This window comes from Stylophora pistillata, chromosome 1 (assembly GCF_964205215.1).
Source record: "Stylophora pistillata chromosome 1, jaStyPist1.2, whole genome shotgun sequence".
In the NCBI taxonomy this organism is placed as follows: domain Eukaryota; kingdom Metazoa; phylum Cnidaria; class Anthozoa; order Scleractinia; family Pocilloporidae; genus Stylophora; species Stylophora pistillata.
In genome coordinates this window covers 9,433,115-9,456,834 of record NC_142519.1, presented here as the reverse complement: position 1 = coordinate 9,456,834, position 23,720 = coordinate 9,433,115, and the positions used below count along the sequence as shown (strand labels likewise).

At 38.3% G+C, this 23,720-nt stretch overlaps 1 protein-coding gene and 1 pseudogene across 2 annotated transcripts; one reads left to right on the top strand and one right to left on the bottom strand.

Moving 5' to 3' along the window:
* The first annotated feature begins 3,754 nt into the window (after positions 1-3,754).
* LOC148741155 (uncharacterized) lies at positions 3,755-4,493 on the top strand (annotated as a pseudogene).
* Positions 4,494-5,238: 745 nt separating this feature from the next.
* LOC111346613 (uncharacterized) lies at positions 5,239-23,582 on the bottom strand. Of its 2 annotated transcripts, XM_088734810.1 has the most exons (18): positions 23,360-23,581; positions 22,814-23,172; positions 22,143-22,307; positions 21,782-21,889; positions 21,506-21,631; positions 17,821-17,917; positions 17,168-17,386; positions 16,362-16,741; positions 14,776-14,943; positions 14,455-14,565; positions 13,776-13,892; positions 13,484-13,574; positions 12,738-13,112; positions 12,211-12,321; positions 9,923-10,033; positions 9,291-9,401; positions 8,856-8,947; positions 5,239-6,679 (listed from the first exon to the last, which is right to left on the bottom strand). In XM_088734810.1, the coding sequence occupies exons 1-18, from the start codon at positions 23,556-23,558 to the stop codon at positions 6,023-6,025; spliced, it is 3,597 nt and encodes a 1,198-aa protein (XP_088590936.1). In that variant the 5' UTR covers positions 23,559-23,581; the 3' UTR covers positions 5,239-6,022. The 2 variants fall into 2 exon arrangements, with proteins under 2 accessions (XP_088590936.1, XP_088590941.1); XM_088734815.1 differs by lacking the exon at positions 17,168-17,386 and having other exon boundaries at positions 23,360-23,582.
* Between the last annotated feature and the right edge of the window lie 138 nt (positions 23,583-23,720).

The window sequence follows — 23,720 nt, the reverse complement described above, 5'->3', positions numbered from 1 at the left end:
CGAGTCGTGTTATCACATTTGACCGCAGTTATTCATTTTTAGTTGGTGCTGTGTAACTTCGACTGAACATCATTCCACCGGCATATCAAATATTGCACATAAATATTATAACTGAAGAAACGTAATAAAAATGATCTGCGACTTTTTCTCGTGAGTAAAAAATACTACGAAGTGAGCCAGAGGGGAGTGGAAGTAAGAGGTAAAAAGAACCAGGCGTTTCCAAATCAGTCAAAAACAATCCCATTTAATGTGGAAATCAAAGGGCACAGCCGAAATAGAGAAAAAAAAATTGAGGAAAGGCATATGAAAAATCAAACATGGGTAGCGTCAAGGGAACCCTTGATAAACTTCGAAAACTTGTATTCTCCAAAACATAATCTCTACTCAGACAATCTAGTCAGTGTGCAAATCGCAAGTAAAAGGCAAAAGTTCCTTGTCTAAACACCGGAAGAATTTTAGAGTAGAGATCTGCAAATTACTAAACACTGAAAAAAAGACACAAAGTACCCAATTTGTGACGTTAGGACTTTATTGAGCCTCCATAACGTCCTTTCCTGTTCCAACTATGAGATCGTAGGTATAACAACGTGCACAACTGTTCCTGCTAGATGCCAACAAAAGTGACTGAGCCTTGTAAAATTAGCCACCAATAACCGCTATTTCGACCATCCTGCCTTGCCTTCTGTGTACCATGCTGGCCTTTCCAGAGGCAGTCAAGCATGGAGGCAGGGTGTCACGAAAACTCAGACCCCGAAAACTCAGACCCCTTGAAATTTATTTAAATTTTATTTACCAAAGAGATAAACTCGACTCGTGATAGCGTATTTTTTTTTTTTATGTCACACAATCAACCACGAGTTTAGATTCACTTGGATTCAATGTGCTTTACGCATAATTTTTTAACACGCAGTGAACATGGTAAATGCATAGAACATTTTATGAATTAAAACTCTTCCTTGGCTGCCAGTATTTAATTGGGTGCATTCTAATAGATAATTTAAGGGATATGAATGAGGAATGAAGTTCGAAATGTCGCCTGGCTGAATAAATATTAACGGACACTCTAGTAAGTGGACAGCTCTAATTACGGCCACCTAGTCAAAACCCCGTTTTATTAAAACTCTCATACAAACCGTGTATTTACCCATTCTTGTGAGCGGACACTTTTTACGGACACTCTTTTAGGCACTTTTTACGGGGCGATCAGAAAACGGCTTATTAAGCGACTATGTCGGTGTGTATATTGAGAGATTTTAAGTCACTTTTTACGGCCACTTTTTTCGCTCCTCGAGGGTGTCCGCTTAAGAGAGCTTTGACTGCATACGACTAGAGCACAGATCAAAGAGGTTTCATAATACAAATTTACCCATGCCGAAAACCGTTGCTGCGGCCGATCGATCGCTCGATGGATCCACTCTTTCTCTGCCTCATTTAAGAACTCTAGCCCAAGGGTCTCAAAATTGTCTTCGTTTTGGGACTGGTGGGCCGAGTCTCTGTTTGTATCCATTATTGTCGCGAAATATTTAAGATTTTAACAGAGCGTCAACAAGGATCTGCTGCGACGAGGTACAAAAGAGTAAACAAACGTCCCTATTGGCTCATGAAAATCACGCCACAGTTTAATACTTTGGTGTTAGATCGTAAATTAACGGGAAAAATGGAGGAAATCTAAGCTTAATGAAGTCTTGTGTCACTCTTAAATGTTTTAATACGGGTATTTTTTCGGCCTTGTTTTTTCGGTGCCTGAATTTTCGTGACACCCATTGGGGTGTCACGAAAACTCAGACCCGAAAACTCAGACCCCGAAAAAACAAGGCCGAAATAATACTCGCAAGTTGCACGTTTCGCAAAATTGTCCAATCGTTGAGTATTAAAACATTTTAGAGTGACACAAGACGTCATTTAGCTCAGATTTCCTCCATTTTTACCGTTAATTTTAAGCTTTTCATACACAGTTAACTGGATCAAATGCGCTCGCTTAAACACCAAAGTATTACACTGTAGCGTGATTGTGACGAGCCAATAGGGACGTTTGTTTACTTTTTTGTACTTCGTCGCACAGATCCTCGTTGTCGCTCTGTTAAATTCTTAAATATTTGGCGACAATAAGTATAGGTAATCGCATGGGGCCGAGTAAAATTAAGGATTAATATCACGCGTGTTTTCGGAAGTTGCTAAAATTGCCCGAGTCGCGCAGCGACGAGGGCAATTTCTGCAACTTCCGAAAACACAAGTGATGTTAATCCTTAATTTTACTAGGAACCATGTGATTACTTGTTTATAATATAGGGGGCAAAATGTTTTCTAACTGATCTCGCGCAAAATGGGACGCTATTGTTACAAAACAAACAGAAATTTCTTTCTGTTTCAATCTGCGGTCTTTCCTTGCACTTACGTGACACGGAAATCCGTAAAAATCTTGAACAAAAGCTCATCTTTCAAACCGGTAGTCTAAATCCCACAGGAATCAACGAACGCTTTTCATTCCACTAATTTATTCATGTTTTTCTCGTTGCCATGCTCCCACCAATAACGTAGCTCCATTTTCTGCCTTTAAAAGCACACAAAACTCACAATTTCTCTATTCGCTCCGACGAAGGGCTAACGCTCGAAACGTCAGCTTTTGTAATCATTACAAAAGAAATTTCTTTACCTTGGCAGCCGTTTCTAAGCGATTTTCCGCCAATCATTTTCAAGTAATTTTTCCCGGGGCAATTACAAAAATTAAGAAAAAATGCCCTCTGTTTTGACCAATCACAATTCAGTAATTTTGCCCCTTATATGATAATGGATACAAACAGAGACTCGGCGCACCAGTCCCAAAACGAAGACAATTTTGCGACCCTTGGACTAGAGTTCTTAAATGAGGCAGAAAAAGAGTGGATCTATCGAGCGATCGATCGGCCGCAGCAATGGTTTTCGGCATGGGTAAATTCGTATTGTGAAACCTCTTTGATCTGTGCTCTACTCGTATGCAGTCGAAGCTCTCTTAAGCGGACACCCTCGAGGAGCGAAAAAAGTGTCCGTAAAAAGTGCCGAAAAAAGTGTCCGTAAAAAGTGTCCGCTCACCGTAAAGGGAAAATACGGAGGCTCTTACGTTTAATATCTTTCAAATATTTTATCAACCTACGGGCCACAAGCTAACTTATTTTATTCGTTATCACGTCAGAATTATAAAAGATAATAATCACATAACTACATCCTCGGATATCCCTTAGTTTTAACTGGGGGATACTCGGTTACGTTAAGCGTTTTGACCAATCGCGCATGAGTAAAAAGTATTTGTTGGAATATTAATAAACAATAACCTCTGTTTGGCGCGAAAGTAGCGAGGATATTTTTCCGCGAACGTTATCTGTTCCGATGAGGGAGCAGTCTTCCGAAAACGAAGCTGAAGGAAAATCGTGACCAGCGAGGTTTCAGCTGGGGAATATTCGGTCAAGTGATAATTCAAACCAATCGCGCGCGCGCAAAAATATTTGAAGGATCACAACCTCGGACATCCCCCACTTCTTTTAGCTGGAGAAGATTCAGTCTCGTGATGTATTTGCGCGCGAGCAAAAATATTTCACATGCTATCGTTTGCAATAAGTTAATGTCACTTAATATCAATCCTTATGTTTTCAATTGGATCGTTAGTTTTCTTAACAATAGGAAACAAAGAGTAGTCGTGGATGGCTTTGTCACCGAATTTGTTAGCATTAATAGAGGGGTACCGCAATATACGGTCCTCGGGCCTATATTATTCTCCATTATGGTGAACGATATTAGACCAGTTTACCCGGAGCGCAATTTATTGCTCAAATATGCTGACGATCTTACACTAAGTGTACCTGTTTCCGCACATCAAGATCCCTCTCTTATTGAGGTTGACAGCATTCAACACTGGGCGGTAAGAAACCGTATGAAACTAAACCTCACGAAGACCTGGGAGATAGTGGTGCATGGTGGAATTTCCAAACCACTGCCACCTCTGGTACAGGGAATTGAACGGAAAAGCTGGCTGAAATTGCTTGGCATAAATTTCCAGGAAAATCCATCGAACTGGGACCTTCATGTCGACAATTTGCTACGCAAAGCTAGTACTCGTTTATATATTCTACGCGTTTGTAAATATTTTGGATATCCTAAAGAGCAACTGACTAAATTGTTCGAACTCTTAATGATGTCCCTGTTTTTATATGGAATTGAGATTTGGGGAGCGGCATATCAAAGTAAATACCTTGATCGCATTGACAGGTTTTTTTAAGCGAGCGTTTAGGTTTGGTTACACCAAAAACCTGTATTTAATAGCGGAAGTTATAAGAAACCGAGACAGTAAGCTATGGAAAATTATCACAGATACTCCTTCCCACCCCCTTTTATGAACTATTACCTCCAAAGAAACAGAGACTTTTGCGAAACAGAGGACATGATTTTATTTTACCTGCTGTTAAAACAGAACGCTTTAAAAGAGATCCTTTATTAATATGTGTCTTTTTAATTTTATATAATTGTACTTGAATTAATTGTTTGTAAAGTCACACGTATGCTGTGACAACATGAATGAATGAATTAATAAAGACTCTTAATAAGTAGAGTTAGTAGAGGGTTCGCGACTATATGAAAATAGTTATAAATTTCCTACGGGAATTTTGACTTTTTTAACCACGAAAGACAAGTTTTTTGTTGTAGAAAAGCATATTACTCATGGAAACTAAATTTTTAAATGGCTTTGAACTGTTGCAATAGATAATAAGACAGTCACCCCAATTTAAAATTACCATGCAAAAATTATGATATAAAAATTCTTCGATACTTAAAAGAATCTTCAACGAGAAACCGGCACTTTTAACTCAAACACGTTTACTTTTCAACTCTAATTGAAGAGTTATTGGCGATAGATAGGGCAACGATTAATTTCTTGAGAATTAATTTTCCTTACCTATCAGCTCTTGTTTTAAATCATGTGTTCATTATCAGATAATTTTTTATTCAAGCGTCAACCTCGAGGGGAAAATTGCGATTCAGCTTATAATTAGTAATGCAAAGGATTTCTTAACTGTCTGATCATTTTCCAAGATTTATCTGCGAAGACCTATCACACTGTCCTTAAGTGCCAGAAAAACTTGACTACGCTCATATACTTAGTTAATTGTATGATATTTTCTGTCGCGCGCTTTGCCCACTGTATGAGTAAATGAAGGATTGCTCGATGTGAATAACAAGTGTTGTGCTTCGTTAGAATTTTTTGGATGCTTCTGAAACTATAAAACTTTATTAAAGGCTTTTTGGGTAGCAATTTGGCCTTTCGGTTACCTCCTTTGAGACGGATGTTCTACATAAAGACACTGTGTGCCATACAACAAAGAAGAAACTTGCATGAAAACAAAACGAGATGATCAAAATATAACTAAGCTGCGAAAATTATAAGTTAGAGTAACATGAAAGTTCCTGCTTAAATTAATGACATAAAAAAAATAGCTCTGACTGGGTAAAATCTGGTATACCTTTTTTCTGTTTCGTAGTCAATTGCAAGAGTTTGCAATTTAGTCCTGGATTAGAAGAAGTATAATTTTGACGCAAATAACAAACAAAAGCAGGCGACTGACGTTGCTTTGTCGCCCGGGTTCCAAGCCTCTTAATTGTTGCATAGTTAATCGATCTAACTTTCTATCGTACATTCGTCCTAATGAAAACGTCTACATTTAATCACGTATAATACGCAACTCTAGGGCACTGACATCTGTTAGCCTATTGTGTGGAAAATTGAAAAAAAAAAGAACAATTATTCTATTCGTACTTGTTGGATACGAAATTAGTTAAAACCAACTCGGCGTTAAGCGTCTTTCTGGCTGTTTACCATCTCATGATGAACGCGCGCTCATGGAATAATTGTTAAATAAACAGAAAGGGAAAGAGCCAGGCTAGGTTCCTTTTCGCTCAACTAGTTAAAAAAGGCCTTCGGAAAACAGGATTTTTTTTTTTTGTTCAAGTGATGTCATCACACGTGGATTAAGATCAGCAATGAATTCTTTTCCTTCTAACGAATCCATAAATTGAAGGCATAAGAAGTAGTAGGCGAGTTGTGGTTGTTGGCTTCATCTCCAAAATCAATCTCCCCACTATGAGACCATTCTTCAAATCCTCCGTAGTCGTTCTCAGTGATCCCGATACCATGATCCGCTCTGCCGCATCCACTCCCTCCTCCTCCAAACATAAGAACTGAACCATCACCACCATCCCACTGACACCAGAATCCAATGCGGTGGCTTCCTTGAATATTGCCATTGCAGAGTGCTTGACTAAAACCAATAGTGGACTGGTACGATCCACCATAATGCACTGGGCAGCTGCCAAGACACCGATTATTGGACCAAACATTACGGTAACTAAACTTTCCATATGAGGACATGTATCCTCTAAATGTTTTTCCACCAAAGCAGTTTGTGTATGTACGAAGAAGAGCAGAGTGTGAACTATCGTCACTGCGAGTGATTTTAATCTCGCTTCCTTTCACTTCCCAGAATGCTTCTGATATCATGTCAGAGTTAGTGGACGTGCTTATGGGGGACCCCCGTGAGGACAGGATGTCGTACCACCAGTATGCGTCATCTCTCATCCAATTCTTCCCATCTGCGTTTGAAAACCGAGCAATGAGTGTCCACCCACCAGAGCTTCCTGTCATATCGCAATAGACCTGCATAAAAGTGGGTGGATATAACTTCAGGATGTAGGTAAAAAGGTGTCTTCTCTTAGGAATTCACATTATTAATTTGTTATATAAGATCTATTTAGTTACGGCTAGTGGCAACTTTAAAAGCACTGAAACAGCAATTAATAATCATTCCTGAGCTAGTCACCCCTGTAATCTGAAGTTAATAAAGATCAATAGAGTGAAACTTGCTGGTACATTCGAGTTTTGACGGAACTAAAGAAATTCCCTTTAACGTAAAATGTGCTTAGCATTTTCCATTAGGGTGGAGGCTATTATTCATGCCAAGCTACTTTTAATTAATTACAAGGAATGCAAAATAGAAAATTGATAATTTACTAGATGTGACCAACAGTTTATTCTAAACAAATAGAGAAGGCCTACTCTGGGACCCTAAGTTGTCTTAAGTCGCCTAAAGTCGCCTTAAGTTGCCTTAAGTCGTTATTGGTTACGCAATGTTACAAACGTTCCACCCTTCCCAGTTGACCCTATTCACCCCGCTCTAATCATATTGTGTTTATTGCAAGGGATGCTGTAAATATTTTTTAAGGTTCATGGAGAGACTGTCGCTAACTTTGATTTTATCGCTTCAGTCAAATAAAATCGCTTTAAGTCGCCTTAAGTCGCCTTGAATCGCCTCAAATCGCTTTAAGTCGCAATGTTTTCTATGCCAATTTTGCTTAAGTCGCCTTAAATCACCCAAAGTCGCCCAAAGTTACGGCGACTTAAGGCCCCAGAGTAGGCCTTATAGAGTGCTTTTCGTGTGGTAGCTGGCTTCTACCTTTACTTCTTAGCAAGACTAAGTGACTTTGGGAGCTGGATTTGATCGAAAATGTCAGATTTTGAAATACTTATATTAACACTCTTCTTTATTGTGGCATAAAACTGGATTTAAAATTTTCCAAAAGCTTCGCGATTTAATTTCACTTTATTCTCTTTGATTTTGGGGTCTGTTATGTAGTCAAACGTTTTTGTTATATACCGAAACAAACAATTCTCTTTTATGAAAATCAGTGCACATCTTATTACCTCAAAATCAGTGAGCTGATTATTCATCAAAATAAATACGGGTGAGGTTCTCTTTATCTTTTTTGTTTCTATATGTAAATATTCTTCAGAGACGCAGAAAAGGGAAAAACCTTTTACATAATTTGTGATACGATTAACTGCGATGTATGTTACAAATTGAATGTAGGTTAGTAAAAGTGATAACATAGGTAGCTCCGCAGAAGAAAATACTCAATTGATTCCTGTATCCTGATTAAACCCGGATGGACAAGATTGGCGTATTTCCATCACTCGAAATTGCCCACGACTTTATAGTAGAAAGATTCTGTAGATTTTGAGTTTCTTAGAGTGACAGAACCTCTTTCGGTTGAAACGCTTTAACTCTTGGGAAGAGATGTTAGCAGACTCAGTTGCGTTAAGAAGCTAAGCCTTAGCTTAGGGAATAGGACGTGGCGCTCCCTTCTTTTAAATAGATTTCTACTGCTTTTTCGCTCAATTGCACGCCTCTAAACCCTTCAACGTCTTTCATATCTAGCGTACTGAAACAGCACTAGTGACCATTTTATTTTTATTTGCAAAGAACAAGTAAGTCCTGCACTCCTCTTCGGCGGTTGCTACCCATGCTAATTTAACCAATTCTGTCTATTTTGATACCTGTTGAAAAAGGTAATTAACCAAATCAACCGAAAACGGGTTTTCCCGAGAGAACATGGAAAATTCAACCAACAAAGAGAACAAGATCTTTGTTCAAGTAGAGTCGTATTGAAAAGACTCAAGTGGAAGATGACATTTACCATTGAGTTCAACTTTACCATGTATGAACAAAGTTTTTACGTATAAAGCGAGAGATAAAACAAACTCGTGAGTGAAAGATGTCACACTCTTTCTCGATACAGGCTCGTCAGGAACGTAATCTGGTAACGAATGATAGTTGAGAGAAGAAATATCGTAAAAAAAAAATGACGAAGACAGAAAGACAATTTAGAGTTCACTGAAATTCACATGCATTTAGACCTTGCGCCCAGTCAGAGTATATCAAACAAAGAGGTGAGGGGAAAGTTTGCTATATGTTTAAAGGTGAATTTGTGGCGTGGAACGAAGAAAATAATTTTTTAAACACCAACCCACAGAACTGATATTGCTATCACTCTACCTGAAAAGAATTTCTATTGACTTTCAAAGAGTATGATCCACTTGAGGCGTAACCAGCTGCCAAGAGATTTTTGCACGATGTTCTGGCAACAGCTTTGAAGAGAAATGGCAAGATAAAGGTTAATATGGAGCATCACTGTAGCAAACTTTCGTGCTTGAAAATTGACAAATAGTTTAGAGGCACCAACTATGATAAAACATTCGTAATTTGTGATAACCTCATTTGCAGTTATTGAATTTGTGCTAGCATTCCGCTGAATATTGGAAAAATTATCGATGTAATTTCTTTGAAGCAAAGCTACTGTTGCATTGACCCTGAGAAGCCGATTACAAATTCGCCTTTCATTCCCCTTTAGATGGTTTATACAGTCATCAAAATTAACGCTATTTAAATATCATGTCATACAACTGTGATAATTTGAATGGAGTGATGTACCTTCACATCGCCTTCCATCGTACAAGCTTGGACAAACACAAGTAAAGTTGTAAACTCCATCCACACATGTTCCACCATTGAGACATGGATTGGATTTACATTCATCCGTTTCTGAAAAAAATAGGTTGTAGAGTTTGTCCTTCATTATTTTGTTTCAAAAATTAGTTCTTATTGTTCCTGGAAAATCTTATTATTTGTAAATTTTTCTGTGGATATAAACTTATTGGGGACAATGAATCGATGGTTCTTCTACTGGGATTTATAAAATTATATGAATTATGCAAAAGGTGATTTGCTTCTGTTTTTCATGATACCCACCAATGCTGGTTAAGGTTAGTCAGGGTCTGGTTATTTGAAGATTTTATTAAACCTTATCATTCCTGCCTGAATTTCACTGGGTAAAACTGCTTATTCATCGTTTACTTGGAAGAGATTTTGACGAGGAGAGAAAAGAAAGGAGTCTGCAGCGTTACAAGAGAAGGTCAGTCTTTTAACAAAAGAAAAATATTGGGGACATTTTAAGAATAAGCACCTTTTCCTTCAGCATTTTTAGTCCACATCCTTCGTTCTGTACTTCTTCGTAAGTTTAGAAAATAAGCACCAATACATAGGTCAATAAATCTCACGCATACCTTGACATTGACGACCAAAAAAAGGAGAAGGACAGGAACACGTGTAATTGATAATCCTATCAGTACAGGTTCCACCGTTTAGGCAGGGACTACTGGAACATTCGTCGAACTCTTTAAAACAAGAGAATATTATACAAGAATGAGAACACGTAGATCAATTTAAGGCGACTTTTACATTTTTTAACACAATCAAGAACAGCATAATCAAAGAACAACTAGTTCTCACACTCAATTGTTTTTCATTCGGGGACAACTTTTTCAAACAAACCAATTGTGTAGCCATGGGTACCAAAATGGGACCTAGCTATGCCAATATTTTTGTTGGTTTTGTCGAACACCGATTTTTCAGCCAATACAACGGCTCCAAACCTACGGTCGCTACATCGACGACTGTATCGGCGCCACCTCCTCTACCAGAGAGGAGCTGATTCAATTCATAACCGCAGTCAATTCTTTTCACCCGGCTCTGAAAAATACCTGGGAAATTTCTGACAATTCTTTATCCTTTTTAGACATCAAAGTTTCAATTGAAGGCAACGGTTTATGCACTAGTGTGTATGACAAACCTACAGACTCGCATAATTACTTGTTGTATTCGTCTTCGCATCCATCTCACGTTAAGAATTCCATTCCTTTTTCTCAGTTTCTAAGACTTCGTCGTTTATGTAGTGATGACTCTGATTTCCACCACAAATCAGAGTCAATTTGCCAGTTTTTCGATAAACGTGGTTACCCTGATTCTGTCGTTCAAGCGGGTTACCACCACGCCCAGCTTATTGATTGACATTCAGCACTACAAACGTCACAAAAGAAAGATTCCGACCGCATTCCATTTACTCTCACGTTTCACCCTCACAACCACTCAGTTAAATCCATCATTCTTAAAAACTTTAAATTACTTCAAAACAATCCAGAGACAAGCACTATCTTTTCGCAGCCTCCGCTACTTTCATTCAAACGCGACAAAAACATAGGCAATTTTTGGGTCAGAAGTTCTTTTCAGACTAATGACCAACCAGGCACTTTTAAATGCGCTCGTGCACGATGCAAAACGTGTCCTTTCATTCACAACACTGAGAAAATATCCCAAACGATCCCTTAAGACCTAAACGATCCATTAAGATCACTGTCACTTCACGTGCACCTCCGCCAATGTAATCCATTGCATAACTTGCACTTATTGCAAAAAGATTTACATCGGCGAAACAGGCACAAGACTAGGTGACCGATTCCGAGAACATCTTCGCGACGTGGAGAGGAATGACAAGGACACATCGAAACCAGTCGCTAGACATTTTAATTTACCTAACCATTCTAAGCAACACATGGCAATCTGCGGTCTTTCCTTACACTTGGGTAGCACGGAAAACCGGAAAACTTTTGAACAAAAGCTCATCTTTCAAATCGGCAGTCTAAATCCCACAGGTATCAACGAACGCTTTTCATTCCACAAATTTATTCATGTTTTTCTCGTTGCCACGTTCTCCCACCAATCACGTAGCTCCTCTTTCTGCCTTTAAAAGCACAAACAACCCACAATTCCCCTATACTCGCTCCGACGAAGGGCTAACGCTCGAACCGTCAGCTTTTATAATCGTAACGGTGGCCAATTTACCATTTTAACTTTGTTGATATATTCAAATTACTAGCTTACACAAGCTATACAAAATAGCGTTGAAGAGAATCGTGATGCTAACATCTTAAGTTTTGACACATTCACTGTTCCTAGTGTGGAATTTAGTCTAGTAGTTAATTATACATATTTTATCAGAGCAAGTATGTAACTCAAAATGACGTAGATATCATGCTTTAATTATCAACAATAAATAACTGAATTGTACTTGTTTTGTGTTTCTTTTTAAAAAGCATACTTTAACAAAAAGTAGCATCATTTTTAAAAACGAGCCTGTGCTACTTTTACTACCACAATCTAGATGGGCCTAAGGACAATCCCCAATTTGCTTTTGCCAATACCATCCTTTCCATGAGGGCTAAAATTTTTCGAGTTATTAACTTTATCGTTTAAAAACCTTTTTGTAGCCTTGATATCTTTCCTAAGACAAACTATGCGACAGAATTCCTAAAAATTTATTTTTTCACTTGATTAACAGTTAATTCTTAGCTGTTCGGGCTCCTCTTCCATTCTTTTTTCTTTCAAACAATCTCTTCTTTTTATTATGTGATCTGTTCAAAATACCATAAACTTGATCCGGTAATTCAAGGCACGGTGAAAGTTATTTGTTTTTTCCTTCTGTTCTTATTAATTCTACTGAATATATCTACATTACCTTCACAAGTTCTCCCTTTGTGAGTGCGAGGGCAGATGCAGGTAAAATTTCTTTTCTTGTTAACACAAGTTCCACCGTTCAAACATGGAGAGCTACTGCATTCATCATAATCTGGCAATATCAAATGCTTTTATTAACGACAAAGAATATTCATGGGGGATCATTATACTCATTTTGAATTACGAGAAGCTAAAGTAAACAGTAAACAGCATTCATGCTAATTTTAAGTGCCGCAATGATAACCTCAAACGTCAAAAAAATACTCGCAAATTGTAAGGAGGTGATTGAATATTCTATATTAAACACCATTTTCAAAGGAACAAATCACAATCCATTGAAAAAATTGGTCGTTTATAATGTTAACACCATTTTGAGCCACCTTTAAATTAAGATCACAGTCGTAAGGGGCAAACAGAAAGATAAAATGGGAGTCAATTAATTTCCTCGTCCATCCTTGTTGCATATCTCATTTATAGGGTTAGGGAAGTGTGCTGCCAAAACATGCACGTAATAAAATATCTTCGAACCTTTTTTACATGTATATTGGTGACAAGTTGAGCAATCAACGTCATTCCACATGTATCCATGACTAGGACCAAGACTGTGTACGCAGTCCTCCCCGCGAAAGTCATTAGGTTGACTCTCCGCCCAGTACCGGAATTTATCTGGACACCCATCCACCCAGGAGAACAATCCCTCTGTGGCAATGTCATTCAAGCCGATCCAGGCCCTATCACCATTGTGTCTGTGTTGAATGTAGACATTCTCTTCCTGACTTTCGATAGCGGGCAAGTTAGCACCCATGCCTCTGCAGATTCTATTGGCTTTGGACCATGTCTTACAAGTATCACTGGTGTAGTAACAGGAGCCATTGTAGAAACTCCAACCTGGCTCACACGCATCTGCGTTAGGTAGAGAAACAACAAATGTTCGTTTGAACTTGAATATCTTAAAAAATAGCATACTAAATATTGTCGTTTGAAAGAGTGTTGTTCATCGTGGTTATAAATATTATTCTGTAATTGTTAGTTTGTTTATTACATCATGATGTCATATTATCGATGGCAGTCGTTTAATCAACAAATTGATGGTGACAATTTGAAACAAGCCATCAAACGTTCATTTACTGGGGTATTCATAAAGCAGTTTACACCTTCGTTTCTTTCGAGTAACAATTTACGTTTAGGAAAAATTTAACTCAGATCATAATGGCAAATGATTTGTTTTATGCAATCATCAAAGCTTGCTGTGTATCAGACGTGATATACCCAACCTGGCATAACTGCATATGAAACTGAGAGAGGATCATGTTGGTTCACAAATAACTCCTTCACACATGCTCTGAAGCCAGTCTTGTTGATGTACTACAAAGGCAAAGAGGAATGCAATCTAACGGCTGAGAAGATCACAGTTAGATAGCCGTAAAAAGCATAACGGTAATATAGAAACAAAGCGGATTGTTTATAGAGTTCAGTTGATAACTGTCAACTTCAAAATTGATATCCTTTTGCACCCACATTATACTAAGGGTGTGTCATTTTAAGCAAAGAACAGATATAACTTGCCTCAGCCCAGGCTGATACGGAGTTATACATTGGATTAAGGTTTCCTCCATTTGTTGAGTGGTTGGCAGATACCAGAATGGCTGGGGAGTCGTTGTAGGGCTTCTTAAAAACAACATCCTAATCAAGATAATTAAAACAAAACAAAACAAAACAAAAATATATAAAACACAAAGTAGTTAAGAATGCACCTAACAATACCTTTATGTTTCTAAAAGATCCTTCTCTTTAGAAGATGAGTTGAATCATCGCACGAGAGCAACTAAAAAAACTGAAACGAGCAAACTCATTGAGTTACTCTGTCCTGCGGCACTTATTTTGTATGCCGGGTAGATGGCTTTCATGAACTTCGGAAGGTAAAAAAGCCTTAGTGAAAGCTCGTGGGTTAAAGATCATGAAAAGGCGTTAAAAGATAAGTGAGTAGGTAAGTGACCAGCAGTGAGTAGGTGATTGAGTGTGCGTGTATTTGACCGAGTGAGCAATCAAGTGACTGGTGCCGACTGAGTGACTGAATGGTTAAGTGTTTGAGTGAACGCTTGAGTGAGTGAGTGATTAAGTTAATGATTCAGTAAGTGAGTTCACAATTGATTGAGTGCGTGTGTGCATCCTGTGTAAGTACGTGAAATTTTTGAGAGAGTAAAATCGAAAAAGTGTTAATACAAGTCGTGTGAACCAAACATACCTCGCAAAAAGCATAGTTAAACTCTTTGGATGGTTTTTTCCCGTTTTCAAAGTCTAATGAGCCATGCTCCATAAACAGGGGTTCATGAAGCTCTTCAAATGCCATCCAGTCCTTTTACAAAAACAAAGGCAAAACCAGATAATAAATGAACCAATTCATGTTTCATTTATGAATAACTACAAATATGAGAAAGGAAGAAAACGAGCTCGACGTCGTGGTTAAATAACTTTTCAATAAACCTTAAAAAAAAAAGCTGAAAGAAAGGATTTCCTAAAACTATGAAACATGATGCAATTTCGTCAAAAGTCTAAAATTGCTTACTACATGGATGCTTTGGTGAGCTCCATCAAAATTCTGTAATTCCCTGATACAGATCTTGAAAGAGGTTGTCGTCAAATCTTCCACCCAGACAGTGGACGCATCGTGCTTCACTCCCCGCCTTTCATGCTCAGCAGATACAAGGACAGTAGGAATTGATTTGAATTTCTTCTGCAAAAGCATTAACTCAGATTCAAAAGAGAGACACCAAAAGCTCTAAGACTTAGAATTGCTTGGTTATATTAGTGGACAGTCTTTCGGAAATTCTAAACTTTAACCATGAAACTTGGGAAATTGATGCATTTACTTTCAGTGGTAAGGTATAGAATTGTCTTAGAATCTTGGTAGTTATGAACCATGATTGATAAGAATTTATCTCTTCAGGGAAATTTAGAAAATTGACACCCACACTTATGCTCACTTTAAAAGTCTTGAGAATGCAGTCCAGCCTGTACGTTGATATGATATTTTTACAACATAATTCTTTAATTTTTCTTTCATAGTTCATCCCTGCAAAGTTATGTTTCTGAACGAAGCTGAGAATACAATGAATTTGGAAGTTAAATCAATTTGACAGAAGATTGGCAGGTGTACACTTTTCTTTGATACAAAGACAGATTCCGTACTTATATCTGCTTTATCACTGTGTGTTAAGGACACAAGTCAAAAGGCTCATTTTTTGATTGATTATTGATTAGTTCACTATTTTCAGGATGATCTTAGATACGCACATAGTAACAATGTTTATCTGTTTTTCTGTATTGGTTTTGTAATTGGACCTTTCAGCGTCACCACGCGCATATAAAAGGCAATGTTGGCGTCCCTTTAATCAGTTTTGCGTAAGTTTTGATTAGTCTTGGTAAACTTTCGCCCTTTCGTTTTCTCAACCTCTGGCACAAGCGGGACCGATATGTGAGTACCTTTGTAACTTTGTTTTTTCTAGTCTAGTCTTTTCAGTGTTGGGCGACAATATACAAACAGATATTGCACGGTATTTTCTGTTGATTTAAGATTTAAAGGCCAAATTCGTGCCAAATGCGAGTGAACGCCCATTATTTAGATAAGAACAATGGGCTGTTAACCAGCCACCAAAGTTCTTTTAATTTGTATCGAAACTTTTGTTCTGTTTTATTTGTATTGCTGATCTCGTTATCAACGTTGGGGCTCAGTTTTTACACGCGATTCTTTGATTATGTATTCCGCGACATTTCAATAGATTGATAAAACTTCGTTGTATTGTTGTTTCAGTTTACGATCGATAAATTGATTGATTGTGAGATTGATCGTGATTTTTCATCGTTGATTGTAGATCGTGGTCAATTGCCTTTCAAGAATGTGCAAACAGTCAACTTTAGTTTGTCATTTCGATCTGTAAGATAGTCCCCAAACACCTCATTTACCGCGTTTTGGAGCGACGCCCCCTTGAACTTGAGAATTTAGATTTTTGGTCGCCGCAAACACTACACTGTGATAATGAATGAATGAAAAATGAATGAATGAAACTGAATGAATGAATGAAAAATGAATGAGTGAACGAGAAATTAAAAAAAAAACTTTAATGTTATTGTTGCAAGGTGTGGCCAACTAACCGTAGGTAGCGAAACTGTACGGCAGTTCGTTCCAGTCCACCACGTCGGCATGTCCATTTCACCCGACACTCCCCCGTCAGGGGCCCCTTGGTATGCTAACCAGTCAACTGCCGCGAATGTTTTTCCATTTTTCTTCTCATTTCTCCCAGCCTGAGTGACACAAACCGTAAAATTGTCTTCCCTTATATCCTCGACCCAGGCCACAACAGCCTCGTGGACATAGGAGGGATCCGAGAAGTTGTTGTGATTAACAGATACTTGTATGTGAACAGGTTTGTCAGGATAAAAGACATAAGGAACCAGTGAAACTTGTTCACACACTGTCTCAGCCCAGTTTGGGTGGTGACGAAGACGATGACGACCTTTCTGTGAAGGGAATCCTACAGGTAATAAATCACGACAATGCTCAATATCTTCAATATATTTAAGGGCAAAAAAAGGGTCGAAAGGAAAACAAATATTACTCCCTTTTAGGGCTAGAAGTTTTGAAATGTTTCTGCTTTTGTTTATCCGGATATCTAACAACCCATATGATTGTTAATGGTTTTGAAACCACTAATGTTTTAACTGTTGTCAAAATGTTTTATTTTTTTAACTGTATAGTATGCGCTCTAATCTTCCTTTAAGTTTGTCTCATTAAAATCTACTTTCAAGAGGAGACTTTTTCTTTACTGCAGTGTTTCCCACCTGGTGTTTTCAGAAGTTGTAGATTACGTAAAACATTTAAATGGTGAGACCTTCCATAGGTTGCTTTATTACATAAAATCTTAAGCCTCCCGCGCTATACTGTCTTTAACTTAAGTTACCTGTACAATCACCCGGATGATAAAGGGTAAAATTTGCCTTTAAGTGGCACATTTCTCTTTGGAAGATACACTCGTTGTCGTAAGTAGTTCCATTGGATGAACAAACAGGCTCGTCGTAAGATGGGCAGTTATCCACGCATATGCACCTGGCGTCTTTGGGTCCAAATGCCTTGCAGACGGCAAAATAATTACAAGAAACATTGATGCAAGGATCAAGATCTACGAAATACAAATATCAACAAGATTTGAACCCCCAGTTATGGATATCCTACAGCTGTGTTGCACTTGTAAACACTTGACCATGTGTCAATTGGCCTTTTCTTTTCGTTCGCATATTGTGAAAATTACCCGCACGAACTGACATTAAAACATCACAACGCTCATCTAAGACGGCATAAGAACTCTTGAGTCTATAAAAGCAAGAAATTGAAGTTTGATTTCTTTGTAACTAGAGACTAGTTTCATATTATCTTAGTCCTTTATTTGACTGAGTATTGTCCTGTTAATCGAGTTACGCATTGTAATATAATTGAAAAAAGTGGGTTTAAGTGGAACTATGCAAGTAAAAAAGTCTTATAAGTGGAGGACAAAGTGTATGGTAAGTACCTTTAAGTTAAGTTAAGTTAAGTTAAGTAACTGACTGATCTATCTACCTCCAATAACGGCGTAATCAACGGTTGCAGGGTCGTGTTGACTTTCCATTCCTGCCAAGTCTTTAACACAAACACGGAACGATGAGATCGTTATTCCCTGTTGTAAAGAAACAGCAATTGGATTAGTTGAATCCTGACGGTGGAAAGTACTTTAATATCTGTGATTCTGAATGATGTAAGAAACTGAAGAAAAGAGGTTTGGTTGGGTTAATGAAGAATAAGTGGTTCTTGGCTTAAAACGAGGTTATATAGTAGGAATTATATATATATATATATATATATATATATATATATATATATATATATTTATATATAGAGGGATTAAGCTTGGTGTCCGTGAAACAGTGCTCGATACAAATAGTAGAGCGGGTATAATGTGTGGTAGTCTGAAAAAAACAACTACAGATACATCCCTACAGATGTATCTGTAGTTGTTTTTTTCCGACTACCACACATTATATATATGTATATATATATATATATATAAGTAGAAGCTTGTAAGGGGTCCCACAAACAATGCTGATCAGTCTCAAACGCGCTACCTGGAGGATCACTGAAGCGATCGTGGGCTCTTGAAATAACGTAAATAAGAGCAGAAATGTAATGGTCAAGAGGCCAACTCCGATGTAGCTTTGTTGGTTTATTAGCTCGACGTTTCGACCGTCTCGGTCTTCCTCAGGAGCATACTAATTACCTGAGCAATATTCAAATATAAATTCGTGTCAACAGTAAACATGTCATGACGTAATAATATAAAAATAGAATAGATAACAGCGAAACGTGTCACGGTGTCTAAAATAGATAAATTAAAGTAGTTATAATTCATGTAGTAAACTTATTGATAGTAGGATTGAGTCTTAATATCCAATAATTCTCTCTTGCTTTTCTGATTTCTTGATTTTGACTTCTAACTTTTTCAATAACCGTAAGTTTAAGATGGTCGACCCCACAGTTCTTAAAATGTCTGACAGAGGGTATGTTTTTATGTCCACCCTTGATGTCGCTACGGTGTTGATTGCCACGGTGGTGAATTGGGTGACCTGTCTCGCCTACGTACTGATCGTTACATTTGCTGCATTCTATCAGGTATATCACATTGCTAGTCTTGCACACGGCGAAGAAAAACTCAAAAACTTCTTTAACAAATGTAACTCCTTTGACCCACACATCAAGTTTGAACAAACCACATCAACTACAAGCATCCCTTTCCTAGACGTTCAAGTCATCATCAAAAACAACGGCGAACTTAGCACAGACTTATACACAAAACCTACTGATACCCACCAATACCTAAACTGGACCAGCTGTCATCCACGACACACTAAAACATCCATCCCATACAGCTTGGCATTGAGACTACGACGCATCTGCTCCGACAACGAGTTTTTTGAAAAACGAGCACTTGAGCTACACAACATACTACTTAAGCGAGGTTACAAGAATAAGTTGATTAAGGAATGTATCATGAAAGCAAGGAGAACATCAAGGCAGGAAGCGCTCACAAGCAAACCTATTTCCTCCACTGACCGTGTACCACTTGTAATAACTTACAACCCAGCACTGCCAAACATCCACAAAATCCTCAAGGAGCACCATCAAATACTCTAGACATCGTCCAACACACAGGCCATATTCAAAGAAACACCTCTCGTTGCCTATCGAAAAGGGCGTAATTTAACACAGATGCTTACCCACAAAAGACTGCGATCGCCGATAGCCGCTGACACAACCCCCTCCACTGATGAATCCCCACACGATATAAGCAATCCACACGTTCAAGTTCCATCTGACACTACCTGTACAATCTGTGGTCGATCATTCAAAACTAACAAAAATCTCAAAATTTATTTTTCTCATAAACACAAAAAGCAGAAACCATTGAATCCACTAGTCCCGGATTCTGGCCCTGTAGGGCTGACATAAGATGCAACTGCTGCAAAACATACGGGCAATTTACAGGGTCAGTTAAAAGCAGCACTACAGGAGAAACGATAACACTGCAACAACACACGTCATGCAAGACTAGCAATGTGATATACCTGATAGAATGCAGCAAATGTAACGATCAGTACATAGGCGAGACAGGTCACCCAATTCACCACCGTGGCAATCAACACCGTAGCGACATCAAGGGTGGACATAAAAACATACCCTCTGTCACAAATTTTAAGAACTGTTGAGTCGACCATCTTAAACTTACGGTTATTGAAAAAGTTAGAAGTCAAAATCAAGAAATCAGAAAAGCAAGAGAAAATTATTGGATATTTAGACTCAATCCTACTATCAATAAGTTTACTACATGAATTATAACTACTTTAGTTTATCTATTTTACACACCATGACACGTTTCGCTGTTATCTATTCTATTTTTATATTATTACGTCATGACATGTTTACTGTTGACACGAATTTTAAATTTGAATATTGCTCAGGTAATTAGTATGCTCCTGAGGAAGACCGCGACGGTCGAAACGTCGAGCTAATAAACCAACAAAGTTACATCGGAGTTGGCCTCTTGACCATTACAATCCTCCTTTGTGATCCGCTAAGTTGACTTCGGTCGTGTATCTTTAATAAATCCTTAGTTGGGTTTCATATGGGGTTATAGGCTCTCCCTACCCTGTCACCTTGAAAAGTTAAATGATGCTAAGATGCGGGAGCGCCGATATGGTTACCCCGAACGATCCCACATTTGTGGTATCGTCTAAGCCATGCCAGAGTGCTCAAACTAGGAAAGCCTAGTGAGCTATGCGCAATGTTAGCGGCAATGACTCACCCCACAGTGCTCAATTTGGACATAAAAGCAGAGCTTTGCTTTGTATGCCAAAGAGCTATATCTAACTGCAGACAGTTAGATATATGTAAATAATGTGTGGTAGGCGAAAAAAAAACAACTACATATACATCCCTACAGACCTGTTTCGTGGTTGCCCACTCATCAGGGGATTTTAATGGCAGAATAATGCGATACCATCGTTTATATACTTTACTAATTGCTAATTAACATGGTTTATGCAGTGTGAAAAGTGTTAAGTCAGCTGTTGCGTAGGAGGGCTTTGTTTCTGCGTCGGCAGGAAGAGACGAGTTCATTACGCTTGTTGAGTGTTAATAGGTCTGGGTGGCAGATGATAGTTCTATTTGGATGTAGGTGAGGTGTTAGGATTTAGGAAGAAGTGGGCCTTCCAGCGCATTCTGTTCAAGAATTGGCTGGGTTTTTCGATGAGACGTTGTAAATAGTTGTTGCGCGATGGTAACGGAATATTCTTGGTAGAGTAACTGAGGTTGAATTTTTCCATGTTGCGGGTTGCCGTAGAGTGCTCAACAAAAACTTGGAGCGGTGTAGAGGGATTGAACTTGGTGTCCGTGAAACAGTGCTCGATACAAATAGTAGAGCGGTTATAATGTGTGGTAGGCGAAAAAAAAACAACTACATATACATCCCTACAGACCTATTTCGTGGTTGCCCACTCATCAGGGGATTTTATATATGTATATATGTATGTATGTATATATATATATCGCGATTTTTTACCATTTTAAAGTGGTATATATCAGGTTTGCATTTCAGGTAAGGTCAGTGGGAGTTAAAACTCTGAGCATCAAAGACTTCTGTGATGAGGTAAAAATGGTCTCAATGATCTAAAGAAAAGTTATGTTCATAGAGGGATGAGTTGTAACGCTTTACCTCAATCCAAGTATTAAGAACATTGTTCTCTGGCTTGATGGAATATACATTCTTGCTATCGTAAAGATGATTGACTGTTACTATGACTACAGGGGGTGCATAAAACTCTTTGGTAAAATTGTGTACCTGTAAAGAAAAAGTTAACATCAATAGTGTTGAGAATCGAAGAACAGAGCGAGTATCAAACGCTTATATTACTTGTCTTTAATTGCTTTCTCCCTGTCACTTGACAGGTGTTCTTATGTTACTCTGCAGGAAATCGAGCCTTCGAGTTACCTTGCAAAAGGCAAAATTGTCTTGTTCCCGAGGAGCTCCGCCATTTTCAAACAACAATTTTCCTTGAAACGTGAGTTGGAGACCGCCGTGCGTAAATGCTAGCCAGTCCTAGGAGCAAAAGGGAAGTCAATTTTAAACAATTCGGTTGAAGACAACCCTTCAAAAGCGGAAAGTGCTCTTATCCGGGGTTGACAGAAGTTTGAACTCTTTGAAGGCCCTGACATACTTATTTCATAATCCGCTTAAAAAATTCCTGAATCCTGTTTCTTCAGCATTTATTCAGCAAAATCCACTCAAAGAACAAAACAAAAATATTTCTACATATGTTTCTATGAAGTAAAACTACTCTGGTGAAACTTGCCACTTTTAAATTCTGATGATTTCCATCAAATGTCTTAACTTCCCTAAGGCACACTCTAAAGTAATCGGCCTTCAGTTCTTCAATCCAGACATTCATAGCTTCCTGCGGCTTGTTGCTGACAGAGTGACGCACTGTAGCCAGCACTTTTGGAATTGACGCAAATCGCTGAAAAGAGGATAAAGAGGGAATAGTTTTCTTGAACTCGGACCTGTTACAAATCACGTTTAGATTTGACCTTACGAAATGTCAGCAAACTTTCAGCAATATCTATTAAGGTAAGCGACAACTTGTCACAAATCCTTGAGTGCTGAGAAAAAAAAATATGAAATCAAATAACACGGATTTACATTATAGCGCTAATTAGAGCTGAGACGTTTACAGGTACCACATCATCTATTTTTAAAACCAGATTACGTCCATCGTCTCGACAGGAATTTAATACATCTACCTTCCACAAATTTTCTGCCTATCCCTCTTTTGTTCCAAGAAATAGCACTCTTTTCTAAGAAACTCTTTTGAACGTTGACATTGGTATAGTTAGTTAAAGAGAAACAATGCGTAAAGCAGTTGAATACATGCTACACGAAGAGTTATTAATTAGCAGTTTGTGCTGTTGTTTTTTTGGTCGCGGAGACGATGCATCTTTAAAGCTGAATAGGTCATACACGTACCTGAGCAAAGGTAACTCTTTCACATTTTGTTCCACTGGTAAATGCACTCAAGGAGGCGGTTCCATCCAAAATTCCAGAAGGAGCGCTCCGAAATGCAATCCAGTTCACGACGGCTGATCCATTTGTACCAGGTCCCGACTCTAACACACATACGCGAAAACTGCTCTGTGCCACGTCTGACGTCCACACAACAGCAGAGTCGTGTACGCTGCCAGTATTGGACTCATAGCTGATGGATGTGATCACCCGCACATTTCTCGAGCTGGAGAATGCACGAGGGAACTGCACGTTCGTGCAATAAAGCAAGTCAGGATACAACGCAGTGAAGTTGATCTTTCCATCTTGGACCAGACTTTGTCCTAAATAATAAATGAAACAATAGAATTTAAAGTGAATTTAGTGAAAATCTCTTCGCAAATGCAAAGGTATACCATCTAATTTTTAACGCTTCCAATTTAATCTTCACTTTCGATCCAATCTTTCGATCACTTTTCTCGCCAGAAAATTATGGGAGAGTCTAATGATTTTTTACGTAGTTCCTCTTACCTTCAACCATAAAGGAAATTTCCCATACAACCAGAAGCACCGCCAATATGTGAGATCCTGGAAACACCCCCATTTTGCGGTTAAACGACAGACAACTGGAAGGAGCAGTGTTCAAGCTCGTACGCTTCACGGACCCTTTGTGTTTCTGGCAAATGTTTCCCATTACCTTTATATTCATTCTATCGTCTGATTTAGCCATAATTTCTCCATACTTCTTTCCGCGAAATAGTTTGAGAGGAAGTGATTTTTTAAATCAAAGGCATAAATAAGGAAAAAAGAGAATCAGCACACTTCGAATTTTTGTACTACTCTTGAGAATCTCTACTTTGATCAGCAAAGTTTAAAGAAAGTGACGTGTCCA

Bases quoted from the DNA above. Each gene is read 5' to 3' on its own strand.
- LOC111346613 (XM_088734810.1), bottom strand. From the start codon at position 23,558: ATGGCTAAATCAGACGATAGAATGAATATAAAGGTAATGGGAAACATT. The intron at 22,308-22,813 runs GTACGTGTATGA...TCCTCTTTTCAG, and splicing joins AAAGAGTTACCTTTGCTCAG to CGATTTGCGTCAATTCCAAA. The intron at 13,893-14,454 runs GTATGTTTGGTT...TATCTTGATTAG, and splicing joins TTAACTATGCTTTTTGCGAG to GATGTTGTTTTTAAGAAGCC.